Below are 18,050 nucleotides of genomic sequence, written 5' to 3' on the forward strand. Positions count from 1 at the left end.
GTGATAACGTTGAAAAATCCTGTAAAGAGCATACCAATAAACGTAGTTTCAATATTTGAGCCACTATGACAGCAAGGAACAGAAGGAATACAAATAGTTGGTTATAAGGTTCACTAGTTTTCTCGGGTTAGACTGGAGGGCGTGGTGCTTACTTAAGATCTGGGTTAACCACTCGTGCGTATTTACTTCAAGTCCGCTCGTCAGCTCAGACAGCTCAGGCCGTTTCCTTTTAAAAAGGAAACTTTTTGAGATTTACAATGTAGGCAAAGGAGACATTGCAAAAGAAATATAGAAAGAAGTAAGATAAAACCAGTCACCATAGATCATAACACCGAATTGGAAATGATCTCCTCCCCACGCACAATCGACTTCATTTCGATGTCCGACTTAAAGTGAATAAACCACAGGTGGTCCAAGCTTGCAATTTGAATATATTAAAGTAAAATGGCGGAAAATGGCTTAAAATTACGCTGTAACAAAAGCAAACGACACTATTTCATGTTCCGTCAACTTAATTTAGAATTTGCGCTTTTATTTATCGCTCAAAATTTTTTCCGTTTAAAACCCATTTAAACTCTTATATTTTTAAAGGCCGCCATTTTACTTTAAAATATTCAAATTTTATGCTTGGGCCACCTGTGAATGAACCCAGAGGCGGATCCAGGATTTCAAAGGGGGGGGGGGGGGGGTGGATGGCAGACTATTAGGGCCTAACCCTAACCCTAACCCTAAGTGGCGGCAGACGGCGAAACGTGGCGCAACAACAACCAGACATGAGCGAGAGCTAATTTTTCTTTATTTATTTATTTATTTATTTTATATTTCAAATAAAGTGACATTTCGAATTTTTTTACTGAAAAATGGGGGGGGGGGGGTGGTGGATATCCACCCTATCCACCCCCTCCCCTTGTATCCGCCCCTGAAACCTAATTTTAATTAGCGAATGCGGGCGAACGAAAAATGTTGTCCATTTCAGATGAGTTTGTCGATCAAGCGGGGATTTCTCTTTGACGTTCATCGTTCATAACGTATATATTATCTGGAGATTCACATCTTTTTCACGCCAACAGGTAGGCGATTTTAATATTCCATCAAGAGTATGGGGAATTTTAGAGCCTAAATCAGTTAATCGGGGGCTTGAAAAGTTTTCTGTCTTGATATTTGCATTTTTGTTAAGACCGCGTGACAAGTTCGTTGTTTGACAAGAGAGGTCTAAATTGTCTCTGGTCAGTATTCTCACGGTAGTGTTTAGCTACAGTAAATTTCGATAGTCTTAAATTAAAAATACGCTTTTATTTTCCGTACAGAGTGAGGTCACTCAGGTAATTTGAAAAATATAGATCCGAAAATTTGAATATACTGACCGTGACGGCGGCCAAAGAGTGTTTACAATTCAAAAGCAAACTAAATGACCTACATTAAAATTTTGCTAAAAGTGGCTTAATAATGATGTAAAAGCAGGCAATTTGTATCATTTAAGCCATAAACAAATGGGAAAGTTTAATTCTGTCGGCAGAATTAAGGTTTGACTTCTAATGAAATAAGAAAGGTTTGACGAGCCGGTCCAGCGAAATGGCTAAACTACAGCTGATTCAATATTTTTTTTTATCAAGAGTGTTACATTTCCCCAATTTTTGAGTCTAATGCTTGCGTGCGCTTTGCGCATGCGCATTAGACTCTTTGTTATATGAAAAAAGCTGTTAGCAATCCCAAGGGAATGGTTCGGGATCGATAATCGTTCGCTGTAATGTAGAAAACAATGATCAGCTGCAAGAACGGACTCCGTACGGACACGCACGATTAGTTTCAATTAAAAACAGCCAATCAGCGACACGTGTTCCCACGCATAATTAAAAGTTCTTTCTCAAGTCACGATTATTCAACACTTGAACAGGACGAAATAATTTTCCAGTTAAGACATTTGTAAGCTTTTTGTGAAAATAAATCTTCGTTTTCAGTTCAGTTAAGCACTTGTGTTTTCGTCTTGCTTAAAAAGCAAGACGTCTTTGAGAAAAAATATTTCGACGGCGACTCGCGTTTATTTACACAATGCGACCAAATATTTATTTTGTTTTAAAAAATAGAAAACTTTACCTCGGTTTTTGTATTTAAGTCATTCGAATTTTGACCAATTTTTTCTTTACAGTGCAAACAAAAACCTTCAAAAATAAAAGATGTACATGGATAAATGTAAATCAAGTTACGCGACTAAATCAAAATGCGTTTGTTTGGCCGCTTTGCAGTATTACACTGTCCCGGCCTTTGCCATACACTGAAATCGAATTTCATGCTTTTACGACTCTCAGAGATCTTAAGAGCGAATTTTTTTGTAGACCGCGTGAAAACAAAAATATGCGGTACAAACTTCCAAAGTCGTCTACCTTCATTTTTGGCTCAGAGATACCTCATGGTAAGTCGATAAACGTGGTGTATTTTTTTCGTTTAAATCTATTTTAATTTTCGAGAAAATATTCAGACACTGTAACGAGTGCCCGGCGACATAAAATGGCCGAAACAAGAGCGACGAACATGGTCACAAGAACTTAGCTCATCAAAAGCGTAAATTGAAGATGACCTTTCTCAAGTTTGTATATTTGTACAGGAGGCATTGACGAATGTTATGAGTCTAAAATAAGGATAATCAACTGAACTGTGAAATCCAGGCAGGCGTTTAAAAATCGCCATTTTCTCATTGTTTACAGATTTCATTTTGGAGACGTTTTTCACGAAGTACTTTTGCTATGCGGTATAACTCGGATTCGCCTGAAACTTTGGCTTAGATAAGTAGAAATGATGTACTTTTTAATTATATAAAAATTTGCTCTGGGCTTTTGATTTTATCCAAGAAATAGACCGTCCTACTTCGAAGAAATCGCTCGACAGTGACTTATGTAAACAAAGCAAATAATCGAATTACGCAGTACACTTTCTCTTAATATAGCCAAAATTCGAACACAATCTTATCATTTAGCTACACACGAGTTTATTTTTTAATATTTTACTCTTACCTTGCAAAAGCAGTGGTAAAACATTGTTTTTCTTCATTCTTGACATTCTTTTACCGGCAAATTGCACGGGCAAGCGGCTATGTTGCTTATGATACAATCAGTCGATATTAGCAAAGGCCCTCGTAAACATGGTATTTCTTGACAATTTTAACCACATTTCAGGTTCCATTCAGCCATTCGTGCAAGGGACTTGATAACACGATGAACAGATTCACTTAACGACGTTTTAAGCCTCAAATGAGATGTTGTGAAATTCAAAGAACGGTTACATGTCATTGCTCGTGAACCCTCGTATTTGTCACGCAATGAGTCACGAACTCCCGGGGGGTGGGTGGGTACTTTACAGGGGGATGCCTTCAAAGTCTGCATTTTTCAACTGCCATTTAGATACAGTCGACTCCCGATAACTCGAATTCACGTTTTAAAAGTTTTCTCATGCTCTCTTGTTCGTCCACATGTGCAACCTCTCACTCGGTCATAAAAAAGCCGCTTTTTGAACTCCATTTTCCCTTTTATTTATTCAATACAAAATAATCAAGATGTACAGACTTGAAAAAGCACTGCATCTAGCACCAACGGTACGGTAATTTGTACAGGCTTTTTATTCCTGTTAAAATTATTATACTATTATACGGAACCCCATCTGGGCGTGGTAAAAGCTTTTTAATTTGACCCCGGAGCCGGATACCATTTCTATGTCTTATCAGTGATCTGAAGACTGCCAACAAATCACGAGAGTATGTTTTACTTTGAGTGCAGCTCAAAACGGAACCTTTTTGGTTAAACTGACAGGCAGCCTGCCACGTCCTGAACACCCTATATGTGTGACCAAAATCCGTAACTTAACCATAATATGGGAGTTCACCCTTCCCGCTTCCAATACACAGAGGAGTCTGCCATAAACGTTTTTACTTTTATTCATTTTACTTTGGGGGGCTGATCAACTTATCAGTACGAGATAACTAGGAACGTCCCGCACACTTTTAACGGGATCGCAATAATGTTCGACTGCATTCACATAGGCCTGCATAGCAGGCGTCGGAAAGGGGGGGGTGGGGGGGAGGGGGAGCTGGGAAGAGGGAGAGAAAGAGGGAAAAAAACAAAGGGGGTTCTTAAGGCAGGCGTTCCCTCTTCTCCGTCTTTTTTCCCTCCCCTTTTTACGCCTGCCGCGCGGGCTAGCATTCACTCGAATGCGGTGCTGTTTCAGCATATTATTACGTCAGGAAAACGTTACATAATCGACATTTGTTATCAGACGGCGTTAAGCTCGATTTTATATATATCCGTCACCACCGTTACCAGAATTTATCAGACTAAAACAGAGAAAAAGAACAAATCACACTGTGTTAGGTTTCTCCTTTTTAAACTTAATAATATCGCATTTTATATAACCACAATATTAAACGGACTGAGAACTGACTTACAATAAACCCCTTCTAGCTCGAATTCGATGACGATAACGCTCATTCATGAACATAGCGCACTCGAGACGTCACAGTTTCTATCCTTCGAAGCTTCACTTATTGGGTAATTTACGATTCCGATTATAATTACATAGTTTGTGGAGGAAGAAAGTGGCATTTAAATTTTGAAAGAGTTTGGTCTTAAATATAATATTCATGAAAAATTGGAATTCCGGACAATCGGAAATCTGGATAATCGAGGTTCGACTGTACTTTCTATAGAAAATTAACAAAAATCGCAGACTTACCAGACCCAGCAGGGACAAATATGCCCGTACGTCGAAAGATCGTTCTCAAAAGCGCTTCGTTGATTTCCGGGGGGGACTCGCCTATGAAAGTGACGGGGGTATAAATTTTTGATATTTGGTCTCACTTAGGGTCTTCCGCGAAAAAAATAGCAATATTTTCAGCCAAAATGGTCTCGTTTAGGGTTATACACGCAGAAATATACAAATAGCAATTCTATTTTTAGTTTTTTGGAGGCGTCTAGGGGTCAAGAAAAGCTAGAGCCACACTCAGATTGTTCTCTTTTAGGGGTTCTTTTCAAAATTTCTGACGAGCATCCCCGTCCGTTTCATACAGTCCCCCCGGGTGTTGATTCCGCGGTCAGACTTGCGTGATTTCCCTTTTTTGGCATGCCTCAATAATTCTGCGGGAACGCGGCACCGTTGCGAACCTCTTCTCCATCCATTGCCCCGAGAAAACCGATGAGCTGGGCAGATAGTAATGTCCGAAATATTCAAAGGTACATTGAAGATTGATGCCGCGCTAAAATGATATGAACGCAGAGGGAGTATAACAGAACTTCTTTCCGCAGCTCGACTTCGCATATCTTGGAGGCAGTATCCCCCAACTAATCTTTGAAAAGAGTAATTGATTTCCATTCTATACTCTGTAAAATTCTCTACTTATTAAAAGCACGAATCAACAAAATAAATTATCAGTTCTTGTTTGCTTTGGAAACTATGGCGCGACGCTCATTATATTGTTAGAGCTGCACCTAATCTAGTTTATTTTTCCTTTCTGATTTTTAAATAGAATCTCTGATATTTAAAAATGCTATTTCCACTTTGTTAAAACAAAAAATATGTGACCCCTTTCTTTAATCCGTGCCAGACCTTGACGTTAAAACCCCTCCCCAAAATAAAACCAAAAAATAAAAAAATAAAAGTTACTTCGAAAAAACAAAACAACCAAAAATACAGCTGCAGTACTCCGTTAAAAATGCAACAACAACGGCAACAGTTACTCAGTGACCTTCCCCGTTTCAGGTTTAATATTTTTTTTTCCTATAGTATCTTTATGTGTGTTTTTTTTTTTAACGTGAAAACGTTCTTTCATCTACATATGCCGTGACTTTTTTGAAAGGGTTTTTAGACTTTTTATTACCCCGTTTATGTGCCATTACGTTTATATTAAGCCCCACCAAAACCACTTACGAAGTTGTATAAATCCAAGGATTATAACCGAAAGTTTACGGTATTTCTCAAAGTACATAGCCCACCAAATTTAATTCAATGGGTAACCTCCCCTCAAGTGACATATCATTGCGTGACAGATGTCTAGCCGCCATTTTCGCTCTAGTTGATCTTCTGCAAAAACAACGGCCAAAACGCGGTTTTTAAACTGTGAAGCAAGTTTCTTCTATGAATTGGCCGTTTTCACTAAATGTGGTTGGAACTGTGAAGACCGGAATGCGGTGGTTTTTTTTCAAGGACCTTCTGGCAAAGTTATTGCTGATTTGAAATTCTCTGAATACTGTGATTTGGTAAACACCGTTCGAGTGCTGGTAACGTATTTGAAACAAAAGTAGGATACAAAGCAATCTTCAACGAATTGTTACGCCAGGTAAGCTAAATATTGAGTTTTGGATCAAATAGGGTGTTTACTAATAAGATTTTGTCGGAATTTTGGCTTTGAGAAGGGAAAGCGTAATTCGAGCCTTATTCGATTATTTGCGGTTGTTGACAAGTCGGTGTTGTGATTTCGTCCAAATTAAAAGGGGAAGTTCTTCGTAGCAATTAAAAGCCCAAGGCTGATTTTTATACCATTAAAAAGAACATCATTTCCGCTTATTAAAACCCAAGTCTTAAGTGATTCTGAGTTATACCGCATAGGAAAAGAGTTCTTTGAAAAAATGCTCCAAAATGAGATTTTTAAGCAATCAAATTTTTGTAATTTTTAAACAGGCTCTAAATATTCAAATCGATCTTTGCAATACTGTTCTTAGACTCAAATCATTTGTAAATGCCTCCTTAACAAATACACAAAATCGAGAGAAGTCTGCTTTATTTTGCGCTTGTGAGCAGCATCATTCTTATGCTCTTAATCGTGGTATGAAATTCGACCATTTCATGGCAGTCGGCAGGCGTGACAGTTTTTATTTTTTTTCTGCCAAACAAAGATAGCTCTTAAAGAAAAAATCATAGCACGTTGATCGACTCACCATAAGGTATCTCTGAAAAAAAATTGAGGGTAGGCTTGTTTAAAATTTTGTACCACCTCTCACTCGGTCACGGGAAAAATTCGCTCTTAAGTTCTTCTTACAGCTAGAAAAATCATAAAATGGTTACATTGATATGGAAGTGATGATTCGCGAAATTTGTACATCATGATAAACAGTCTTCGCTCCTGTGTATGGTAGCTCGATAATAATTGCCTAGTTTCCAGCGTTCAAAAGGTCATCATTATATTGACGTGAGCATTTACACCCGTTTTTAGGAAAATCTGTCACTAAGTGCTTACAGTACAATGGAGTAACAGTCACTATTTCAAGTGCTTTTATTGCAAAATCTGTTTCAAGAGTCATCATCAAAATGGTGAAAAATCTGAAAGAAAACGATGTGAAGTTCTTCAACCCTTGTTGTAATGAACATGCTTTTTGTAAATCGTCACGCAATCTTGTCCAAATGTTTAATCGTTTCTGCTTTTACGGACAATACGGAAGAAGTAACATCAACTCCTGTTCATACTTTAAATTTTGCGAAGCATATAACATTTATGACTGTTTCGTTTTCATCCATAATCATCCACGATGCCCCTAGCTTGCTATAAGCATTTTAAATTAAACTCCCGAACACAAACCTCTAACCAATTTTAACCGGCTTGCGAAAACCGCGCAATCTGTATCACTATGCCATACGGCATTAGACTCATGTCACCCTTGGTGACCTATTTTTTTAATAATGAAATCAATTCATCAATGAAAAAGCTTTGTTCAGAGTAAATGGCTGCTTCTTAATCGAGATAACAGTGGAGAGATTAGCCTTTCATTTTGTAGTAAATTCGCGGCTTATCAAAGCGACGCGAATATACCTTCGAATTTGTTGGCCGTTATTTTTTTTAAACTTATCGGCCTTCTCGGGAATTCCTAAAGTAGAAGGAATTGAAACTTTTTAATGTTTATTTGGTAGTTAGGACCCTAAAACAAAACTGCATGCCAAATTTCAGCGAAATCGGCGAGGTACCGTGGCTGCGATTCTATAATATAGCTCGAAAATTACTGAGTATGACAATTAAAAGCCTTAGAGACATAGTATACCCACGGAGCACACTTTCTGTCGCATAAGTGTTTGGCTAAATCTCAAAGATGATTTCAGAAAAATAAAAATTTAAAGCTACATTAATATTACAACTGTGGTAGCCTTTATTTAAATCAACTCCATATCAAACTGCTGCAGAGGTAAATACCACCCACCTACGCGACTAATTAGTACAAGTACCAAAAACACCTGGACTGATTTTGTCATTACTTGGCGAAAAGCCTTGACTAAGAATGCTATTTTAGACATTTTCACATTTATACCTTGTGTCCCCTTCTCCGGTCCTCGTTATCAATGTTTTCTGAATTTTAGGATTACATTCAAGCCTACAAATAACGCCTATAAACAACGACTTTAAAAGGGGGGATCAAGAAAAAAGATTATTTGCTTATAATTCCAATGAGAGCATTTTTTTTAAAGAAGAAGAATGCAATTTCTGGTAAAGCGTTTCAACTATTTTGCAAGTGGTTGTTAGAACAACGATAGAATGCAGGGGCGACCACTTTGGTCACTTTATAAACATGTGTCGGAACGCTTTATACACATCATACAATGGATTTTATTCTTATTCATCGATATGCAAATAAGTGGCCGTTATTCCATATTCCATGCGATGATGTTTCTCAGTTGAGGCCGTCTTTGTTAAGGACATTGCCAGGGTATTGGAGATCAAAAAATTTGTTATCTAGGCAAGTAAAACATAACAGTTCAAACTTTCTTCGCCAATTCCAGGTAAGTTCGTGAAAGGTTGCGAAAATACTACGAAAGGGAAAGAAAGCTTTAACTATGATATTTCAAAATTACACCGTATTGAAAATCCCTACTTATATTTCTTTTTTGTGTGTATGGTAATTGTATACATAGCAACAATCTTTGTTGTTCTGCAGCAGCAGCCAAAGAAGATAACGTTGTTTCAGCAAATCTTAAATCTGTGATTATAACATTATGTCAGCTTACAGAAATCCATTGAGCGATATAAAAATATATTTCACTGTCATCTACAATTTAATTTTCAGAAACCAGACCTGCTGGTTGTTTGAACATGTTGAGAAACTGAAAAATATTTTCTACTACAATATAATTAGATAGGATTTTTTTTTCAGAATTGTTAGCAAATAAGTATCCGAGAGGCCTATTTTGGGATCCAACTTGGAGACCAGGCGTTTATTAAGCACCCGGCGTTTAATCGAGAAAATACGGTAATTTGGTTAAAGGGATTGCAGGATTGTTTGTTCAGGTTTCAAGCCGTTATTTCCAGGGGTTTTCCATTTTCGAAATTTCGAGAGGGCTTTGAATCGTGCTACAGAAACCTGATAATCTCGTGAGCCAATTTACCAAGTGTATGGCTTTGTACTTCTACACTTTTCTAATTCAACAAACCATCCCAGAGTGCCAGACATTAACTTTGTGCTAACAATTCTGAAAAAAAAAATCCTTTCTCGGCTCATTATGTAGTAGTAGAAAATACTTTTCGGTTTCTCAGCATGTTCAAACAACCGGTCAAGTCTTATTTATACAATCTCTTCCCAGTTTTATCGTGAACTGTTATTGTGGTGGTCGCCATTCCGCGAAAATTTTGCTACCGAAAGGAACTGGCAAAACATCATTTGGAATAACAAAGAAATACGAATAGACAAAAAGCCTGTTTATTACAAAGATTATGTTGAATCTGGAATCATCTGTATAAAGGATCTTCTATTCAATTTAAACAATATTGACTCCTTTGACCGCGTTTCATATAAAATAAGTAAAACTATTTTTTTTACAATGGGCAGGCCGTCGCCACTCTATACCCAACCTTTCAAAAGGTAGATATGCATGCCCATCACTTACATCTCCTTCATTTTCCATTGACCACAACATCTTCGACGTGAAGAAAAAGAAATCAAAAGATTATTATTCGCTTCTTGTTATGAACAAAGCACAGCCTCCTAATATTGTTCATAAATGGAAAAGCGATTTCAATATTTCGGATGATCAACTACAAGAATTTTTCACATTACCTCATTCCGTTGTACTCGAATCATATGTAAAGGCATATCAGTACAAAGTACTTAACAATATTCTTTACACGAACACGAAATTACACAAAATTGGTTACAGAACAAATGATTTATGTACTTTCTGTGAGGCGGAACCAGAAACTTTGTATCACTTTTTTTTACCAGTGCCCCCACGTCAGGCAGTTTTGGAAATGATTTTGAATCTTGCTGGTACCTCTTATCAAATCAAGCAGTTCGTCTTACTTTGCAAAACGTTTTGTTTGGAATAATATCAAAACAATGCCCTTCACTTGATTCACTAAATTATTTTATTATTATTGGAAAATTGTTTTTGTGGGACTGCAGAAGAAACCAAACATATCCTAAAATTCAAGGCTATCAGAACAAAATACTTATTAAATATGAAACTGAAAAGAAAATTAATAAGAAAAGATATTTCGAAAAGAAGTGGATATATTCTCCCAGATAATAAGTAAGGAATTATAGTGCTAGATTCGCTTTTTTTTTTCCCGTGTGTTTGTTGCTGTTGTTGCTTATTTCTTTTTTTGTGCTTGTTTTAATTTCGATTATTAAAAGTCCAAACTATTGATGTAAAATTGCTATATGGAAATTATTATCATCTGTTACTTAATTGTAAATTAACACTTGTTACTTTTTTTTATTCCAATCACCTATGTAATGTTAAGTGTGTAAATATCAATAAAGGAAAAAATAAAAAAATATATAAAAATATAAAAAAACCGGCAAGTCTCGTTTTTGAAAATTAAGGTTTAGATGACCGCGTTATATATGTTTTTATACCATGCCATAGAAAATACAGCCAATCAGAATTCAGAAAAGCCGTTGTATATTCGACGGTATCAACTCAACATTCCCATCGTGCGCTGCGATCTATTCTCGACGAAATTTAGTAAGCGTATTTTCATGGCATGGTATAAATAGTACACAACTCCGTGAACAGGAATATCCCACTTGTCACTTGTTTTTCTTGGTATACACACTCGCCTAAAGGCTCGTGTGTAACCGAAAAAAACAAGTGACTCGGGGATATTCCATAGTAACCACTCGAAAGTGCATAACTAGTATATATCGCTCAATGAATATCGGCAAAATGTTAGCGTACAATATGTTATAATCACGGCTTTAAGAAAAATTTATGCTGAGACAAACGTAATTCTCGTTTGTTGCTGCTGCAGAACAAAGATGGTTGCTATGTAGTATACAATTACCATACACACACACACACACACACACACACACACACACACACAAAGAATTATAAGCAGGAATTTTCTCTAGGGTGTAGTTTTGAAATACAATAGTTAAAGCTGGGTTTCAAACTTTCGTAGTAGTTTTCTAACCTAGGCACTTTACAAAGTTACCATTCAAAATGCCAAAATATGTACACAAAAACTTAACTTCGTACCTAGTTAATAACTAATATTGAAAATATTGAACATTCCAATGTTAAGAGGAGACACAAAACTACGTTTTCATCGACCGTTCTCTTGATGGAACTGAGTTTGACACATATGAAGCCGGGTTGGGATTTAAACTGGGGCCACATTGGTAAATGATAAGTGTCTCTCGATGCTCTCACCACGGCGCCACGCCAGCTCCCTGATATAACCGGAAATGTTTTTTCTATCCTCACGCAGGCAATAACCTTCCTTTGTCTTTCTATTTTCTTTATATTTGCTGAAGATGTAAAACCCCTGATGCTGTAACATGCTTCGGCTACAGTTGCTTCTTATCGCTCTACTGTTCATGGCATCTTTGATGTTCTGCTGCATTTCTACCCAGCAATGTGGAGTCGACACTTACTCAATCTATCAAAAGATGCTTAAGGCCCACACCTTAATGGCCTTTCAGGCTCGGCCAGGTTCATTCGATTGTAAACATGCGTGCGATTCTGACGTCAGATGTCAAAGCTATAATGTTGTCATGTTAAGAGACATATGTGAGTTAAATAACAGGACTAAGGAGGCCAGGCCAGAGGATTTCGTCACGGACAAGGACAGATATTACATGACGAAAGCCCTCAGAAGAGGTAAGTACAAGAGAAACAATGAAACAAATCATTTGTTTTTAGGTGAATTGCAGATTGTCAATTTGTTAAATTGCTTTTGCTTCCATATATACGTAAAGTAAATCAAAGTCAATTGTCGTGTAATCGGTATATTTTCTCACTAGTACCCCTTGGTTCCATTCCCGAACTGCCTGCTGATTCATGTAAAGAGATCAAAGCGAGTGAAGGAGGACTAGCGGTCAGCGGCAATTACTGGTTAGATCCCAAAAGATCTGGAACCTCTCTTCTTGCTCGCTGTGACATGCAAACAGAAAGTAAGTTGGACCTATATTTTGTTGCTAAACTTGCTTGGGCAAAATTGTCGTCTACACACTGTAATAGGTATTTCAATTTTTTTTTGAAGTTGCCGACTACTGCGTCAAGCATCAGTGTTCAATCACAGGGACATGCGTGAACAACCCAGAGAGCTATACGTGCGACTGCATACCGGGGTGGACTGGCAACCAATGTGAAAATGGTAACATATTTTGTGATCTCTAGACGTTTAAAGTAGTTGGTTTTTAGCATCCATGTTTTATAGTACATATCGATTAAGGAAACGCCGTCAATTAGGATAACCTTTGACGTTTCTGTGGTGTCAGTTTGTGTCGTGTCGTGTCGTGTCGTGTCGTATCTTGCTCTGTCCTGTTCTGTCCTGTTCTGGTCTTTTCTTGTCTAGTCTTGGCCACTTCAATTATGGCATGAACAGTAAAACGCCTGCGAGATAAATAAAAAAATGATCGGTTGCACGGACAGGCTATGCACTATTTTGACCGTCACTGAGATCTTTCCCCGCCCAACCCCGCAAAATCCATGGGGGAACTTGTAAGAGTTAGCCGGAACCTGGATCAAAGGAGTGGAAAGCAGCGAGTGTAGTGCGACACCTTACGGGGGGACTAAAGATACAGACAAAAAGGGTGGCCTTGAGAAATGTTACTTCAAAGTTCTACACGCAATATTCAGGGAAGCCATTCAAACAAAGTCTGACAGCATTGACCCCATCAAGAAAAGCACTTGTTGACATATATACCACGGGACTCCAGTGATCATTCGCATTCGTCACACATCCAGGAGAGCATAAACCAGACCAAGAGAGGATAATGGGATTATCCTCTCTTGACCAGACTACCCTAGGTACTGATTTGTCATATAAAGCAGAAACTAATTGCAAAAACGTAACAGTGGACATTAAGTTGCTGTTAAGAAAAAGAGGTTGTTAAACCCTCTGGTCATAATGCGTAGTTGCTTACTTGTATGAAGCTGTTGATGCAACATGGGATTTTGCGTGGCGTGAACATGTGATCATATTCCTCTACTAACTATGATGTGATAAAACAAAAAGATGCTGACAAGGACTCTGCTTTGCGTCGTTCTTCTCCTCGTGCTTTTATTATGTGAATGTCTAAAGGCACTTGCTGCTAGCACTTCATATCTGTTAACTAAAGTCGCGTTAATTAACTCTGGTGATAGTTTATAAAAAGTATCATTGACATGACTGAGACTCCATATTCCATATTTTACAGCTGCAGGCTGCTTTAGTGTCACCATGTTGGAAGCTACAAACAGTTATGAAGTAGATGCCAGTCATAGTTCCTGGCCTGCTGATGGTTTCTGTCGCGTCCTTCGTAAGGAAGAGATCAATGCTGGGGACCCTTACACAATGTCAGTTGAACTGTTCAATGTAATTGGGAATAGTGACGTTAATATTGGGCACCCTGGAATGCTCTACAACGCTGTTGACGAAAACAACTTTGATTTTATTTACTTCAGGTTGGTTACCGTTGATGTTTACCGTCGAACAAAACACTGGCTTTGTTTGAACAATTTTATTAATGGTGTTATGTATTACTTGTAGATCGTGCTTTTCCAAACGAAGGCTATCACGTATGCTATTCTTCTGAAATTTCTGAAATTCAGGGTCGGCCTTGGCCAAAATGTTAAGGGCTAAAGTCGATTTGACTGACCTCTTAATTCATGTGTGGAAGCTAAGATGTACACGCGGGAATCACCATGCGCGAAACAGTTTAAAGAATTTTAAATTATAGCAAATGAAGTTAATCTTCAATAAAATCATCGTCGTTCAATTCAAACCAGCAATCAGAATCAAAAACCTGCTTGCAAAACATTTTCACCGTTGAATCAAAGTTTTTTAAATTCACTTGAAATGAAAATTGAAAGAGTAGTTGGCAAACGATCCACCTGGAAATTTTGTATGATACAATTTGTTCAGACAAGAGAGTGGTTCAGAACTGTGGTGAAAACTGAATGTTTTCTTGCACAAACAAGTTCTTTTAAATATTTTTGAGGTTCTTTGTTGAATAGTACTTGATGTTGCTGCCGATAGATATGCGGTATTAATTTCTGCCGATGCCGGGGGAAAGAGACTTGAAGCAACATGTTTTTCGTTGCGCGATTTTTGTGGACATTGTGCGGCAAATTGCGAAATAGGTAGTCTACGCTTACTTTGTAAACCGTCAGGAAAAATGTCGTAGCCTTTTTTGTATTTTCTGATAAAGCATCTTGTTGTATTCGCGAGTTTACGCCTGCCATTGTGTTTCTGTTTGAATCAGTCATTAATCACTCCGTAGCGAGCGAATAATACTCATTAAGGTCGCGGGGGACACTTTAGGCTCATCATTATGCATTTATTTAAAGTGTATGCACGAAGTACAACGACTGACACCGACAACTTTACGAGATATTTATGACTGGACAAAAATATGGGAGCGTGCGCGTGATTGTAAAAAATCCCTGTTTCTTTGATATTTTAACCATTTTAAAACAACAGTTAGCGATATACGTTCATATAGATTGTAGGGAGTCTTTGAGCTTATTTTCATTTAAATTTGAATATTTCTGCAACTCAGAGTAATCACAAAAATATTCGGCATAAAAAATCGTGTCCTTTTTAAAAACGCATTGTTCTCACCATAAAAGCGTGGGAATAATTACCACAATTACATCTCTCCTTGGCAAAATAATCGTATTTTGGTCGGGACACCTTCGGAAATCTCAAAGTTTGGACTTTTCCGACAATTTTGTGGCAGAGAATACAACACGGATACAGAACTTCATGACTTGCCATTACAGATAGGTAAACTATGTATACTGTAGTGTGTCATAACAGAAGCGGAATTTTAAAGAGCGCTTTAAGAAATTAAAGAATTAGAAGACATTAAATTCAAATTTGCGTGCTTAAACCGCCGTAACTTTCTGGCAAACTTTAAATAAAAAAAAATCTGCTTCTGTTATGACACTCTAGAGGTATTGGCTGATTAGTTTTTGGCAAGATCACAGTGTGCTGTCTCCTACTCGTTCCGCAAACTCTGCCACGAAATAATGTTTTTTCCAGTTTGGCACTCACGAGGCTATAACATCGCCGGTAAATTCATGATCAATCTACCAAATAAAAGACGACATTCACAATCTTTCATCATTTCTTTATGTCTGTGTAAAATTTGACGCTTCATCGCACCCATATAAGCTGAGAAATAAGCGTTTTAAAAGATGCTGGTCAAGCAAAATTTCCCGTCATGAATTTATTCATGCAGTAGGTATCCCCCGCGACCTTAAGTAGTATAATTTCAAGAGGTGAATTTAATAATGGGACATTCTGATTGGACACATAGTTCTGATTTATGGCGCTTTATTCACCGCGCTAAGCGGTAAGCATTTGAATACTTGGTTACTAAGCCATGCCACTTTTGTCATCGAGACAAGTAAACATGGCGGCACTTGCTGAATGAAATTTTAGTTCATTCAAAAGAAATCATTTGAAGTCTCAGTAGGATATTCAAAACATTCGGAATTCTTAGAATTGACTACCAACGCTTTTGTTTGAATAAATTTTCAAGACATGGTTCTCAAGGCATTAGAATCGATTGTAAACACCTTGCTGTTGTGGATCGCACGCTGCCATGAGAAACACAGCGACATATCGATTGACAAGAAATTATTCAGTTCTCTTCAGACCAGAGCTACTAATTTCAAGAGGATTCATAATTGCCAGAGTCATAACGATTAAATAACCAGTTGAAATGACTACTTTTTTATAGCGTTTGTTTTGTTCCGTTTTATTGCTTAAAATAAAATTGAAATTCTGATTAACAATCGTTGAATTAACTGGTGTTGTGCGTATGCAAGCGAGCGCTTGTGCCTGTAGTTAGTAATATTCAACTATGAAAATTATACTAGAGCAAATATTCTCCTTAGGCGCAGGGAATCTCTGCAAATATTTCCCGGGACGGACGTCCGGAGAATATTCGCCGAGTTCCACTTCGTCTTCGGCGAATGATTGTGAACTAGCCAGAGATAGCGAACCAATCAGATTACTTGAAACACCAAGATCACTGAGTATATACCTACTATATGCCATGGTGGTAAATGTAACAAATATGCTAATAACGTATTTTTCAGAAAAAAAAAGCAAACACGCAAATATAACAATAAAACACTACAGCGCTTGTAGAATATAAATTTTGAATAAGTTCAGCGTTTTTTCATTTGAGGTTACTTCTTGACACGAACTCGTGAGAGAAATTAAATCGCTATATGACTTCCGTTCAGGGAAATGTTTTTTGAATACGTTTAAACTCGTCTTTTTCAAGATTTGCTTTGCTGGTTTGCAACCTCACTTACCTAATAAAAAATTAATACCAAATCAGTTCTCCTGCCTACTTTAAGACTTGTTAGCTATAAAATTTTTAGTGTGGTGAACATCTGTTAATTGTCGATTCCCATGTCTTGTTTCTTACAGAATGCACGTTACCCACGAGTGCTACGCAATTGGTTACGTTTCAAATGGGAACCTCGTGTCTGCAATCGATGGTTCGTGTGCCAATAGGCCAAGTGGTGGAGTTTGGTTTACAGTTCGCGTTGAAGTCAGTTCAGATAAAAGCGTCAATGTCTTTCTCAACAATGTTCTAGTGAGGTCACTGACAGCTCATTACAACACAAAAGGCCGTGGAGGGGTGTTGGTTGCCAATGGTAACAATAATATAGTCCAGTTCAAGAATTTTAACGTGGCCAGTAATTAAATATTAGCGTTCTTAGTAGTGGGATTTAATACTAAATGTTAACAATTTTACGGTTACTAAAAAGAGTAAAAGGGCTAAAAAGCTTGTCAATGGTTTTGCTAATATCACGTTCAGTAAAAATTTAGTGTAATCAGCATTAACTAGCAATTAGTTAGTTTTCAAATATTTAGTACGGCAGGTTAATTACTTTAAAATAGGGAGAGGAAAGTTGGCACTTTTCTTTGACGGCAAAGCGTTGCCGGGAAACGGCGCAGGTCTGTGTCAATCAAGCCGTTGCTAAGAAAGACGTCACCCAATTTTTTTTTTCTCAGCAAGCCTTACTTTTGTCAGACTAATAACCGTTATCACTGTTTGCTCTTTTGTTGTCCGGAAAACTTCAAAGGAGCATACAAAATGCAATTAGCTTTTGTGTTTTGTGCATGGTCAAGACCAAAACATGCGAACTTAACAATAACCGGCACCGGTATGCTGCATTGTTGAGTCGTGTTACAAAGGAAGTTTCTTTCTCCACCCCCCCCCCCCCCCCCACCCCCTGCTAAAAAGTGTCTAGCTGGTGAATTAATATATTGCTGTCTAAAAGTTGCACAAGAAAAGTGAGATCAAAGAAAGTAATAACATTGGATGTAAAAAAGTTACGTTTTGAAATACAAAAAGCCCAAGTTAAATTAAAAAGTCAATCAAGTCAATTATAATCTTGCGCTTGAGGCGCTGTTATTTTTTGCGCTTTTAATTATTTACTGAAAGTCATCTCGTCCATGATCAAAATAAACCTTTGTAGTCTCAAAAATATTTAGAGCGAAACGATGTAAACACATGCGTTAAAAAAATAGTTAAACAAAGAAAAAAAAGTTAAAAGAAGAAGACAAAAATTCTTATGAGATTGGAGACTCAAACCGCAAGCCCGGGCGATCTAAATTTCAATCTGCAAGC

At 37.6% G+C, this 18,050-nt stretch overlaps 1 protein-coding gene across 3 annotated transcripts; it reads left to right on the plus strand.

Annotated features, from left to right (window-relative positions):
• The first annotated feature begins 955 nt into the window (after window positions 1-955).
• On the plus strand, window positions 956-17,404 carry LOC144662737 (uncharacterized). 3 transcript variants are annotated; one of them, XM_078523626.1, is made up of 6 exons: window positions 956-1,070; window positions 11,721-12,066; window positions 12,210-12,359; window positions 12,449-12,562; window positions 13,608-13,854; window positions 16,841-17,404. In XM_078523626.1, exons 2-6 carry the CDS (start codon window positions 11,745-11,747, stop codon window positions 17,118-17,120), a joined length of 1,113 nt encoding a protein of 370 aa, XP_078379752.1. In that variant the 5' UTR covers window positions 956-1,070; window positions 11,721-11,744; the 3' UTR covers window positions 17,121-17,404. The 3 variants fall into 3 exon arrangements, with proteins under 3 accessions (XP_078379752.1, XP_078379753.1, XP_078379754.1); XM_078523627.1 differs by lacking the exon at window positions 956-1,070 and adding an exon at window positions 8,676-8,745; XM_078523628.1 differs by lacking the exon at window positions 956-1,070 and having other exon boundaries at window positions 11,667-12,066.
• Window positions 17,405-18,050: the final 646 nt, after the last annotated feature.

Source organism: Oculina patagonica, chromosome 8, assembly GCF_052425735.1.
Source record: "Oculina patagonica isolate OP01 chromosome 8, crgOcupat, whole genome shotgun sequence".
Classification (NCBI taxonomy): Eukaryota; Metazoa; Cnidaria; class Anthozoa; order Scleractinia; family Oculinidae; genus Oculina; species Oculina patagonica.

Coding starts and splice junctions, on each gene's coding strand:
- LOC144662737 (XM_078523626.1), top strand. CDS start 11,745: ATGCTTCGGCTACAGTTGCTTCTTATCGCTCTACTGTTCATGGCATCT. Junction 12,360..12,448: donor CTGTGACATGCAAACAGAAA/GTAAGTTGGACC, acceptor TTTTTTTTGAAG/TTGCCGACTACTGCGTCAAG. Junction 13,855..16,840: donor TTTGATTTTATTTACTTCAG/GTTGGTTACCGT, acceptor TGTTTCTTACAG/AATGCACGTTACCCACGAGT.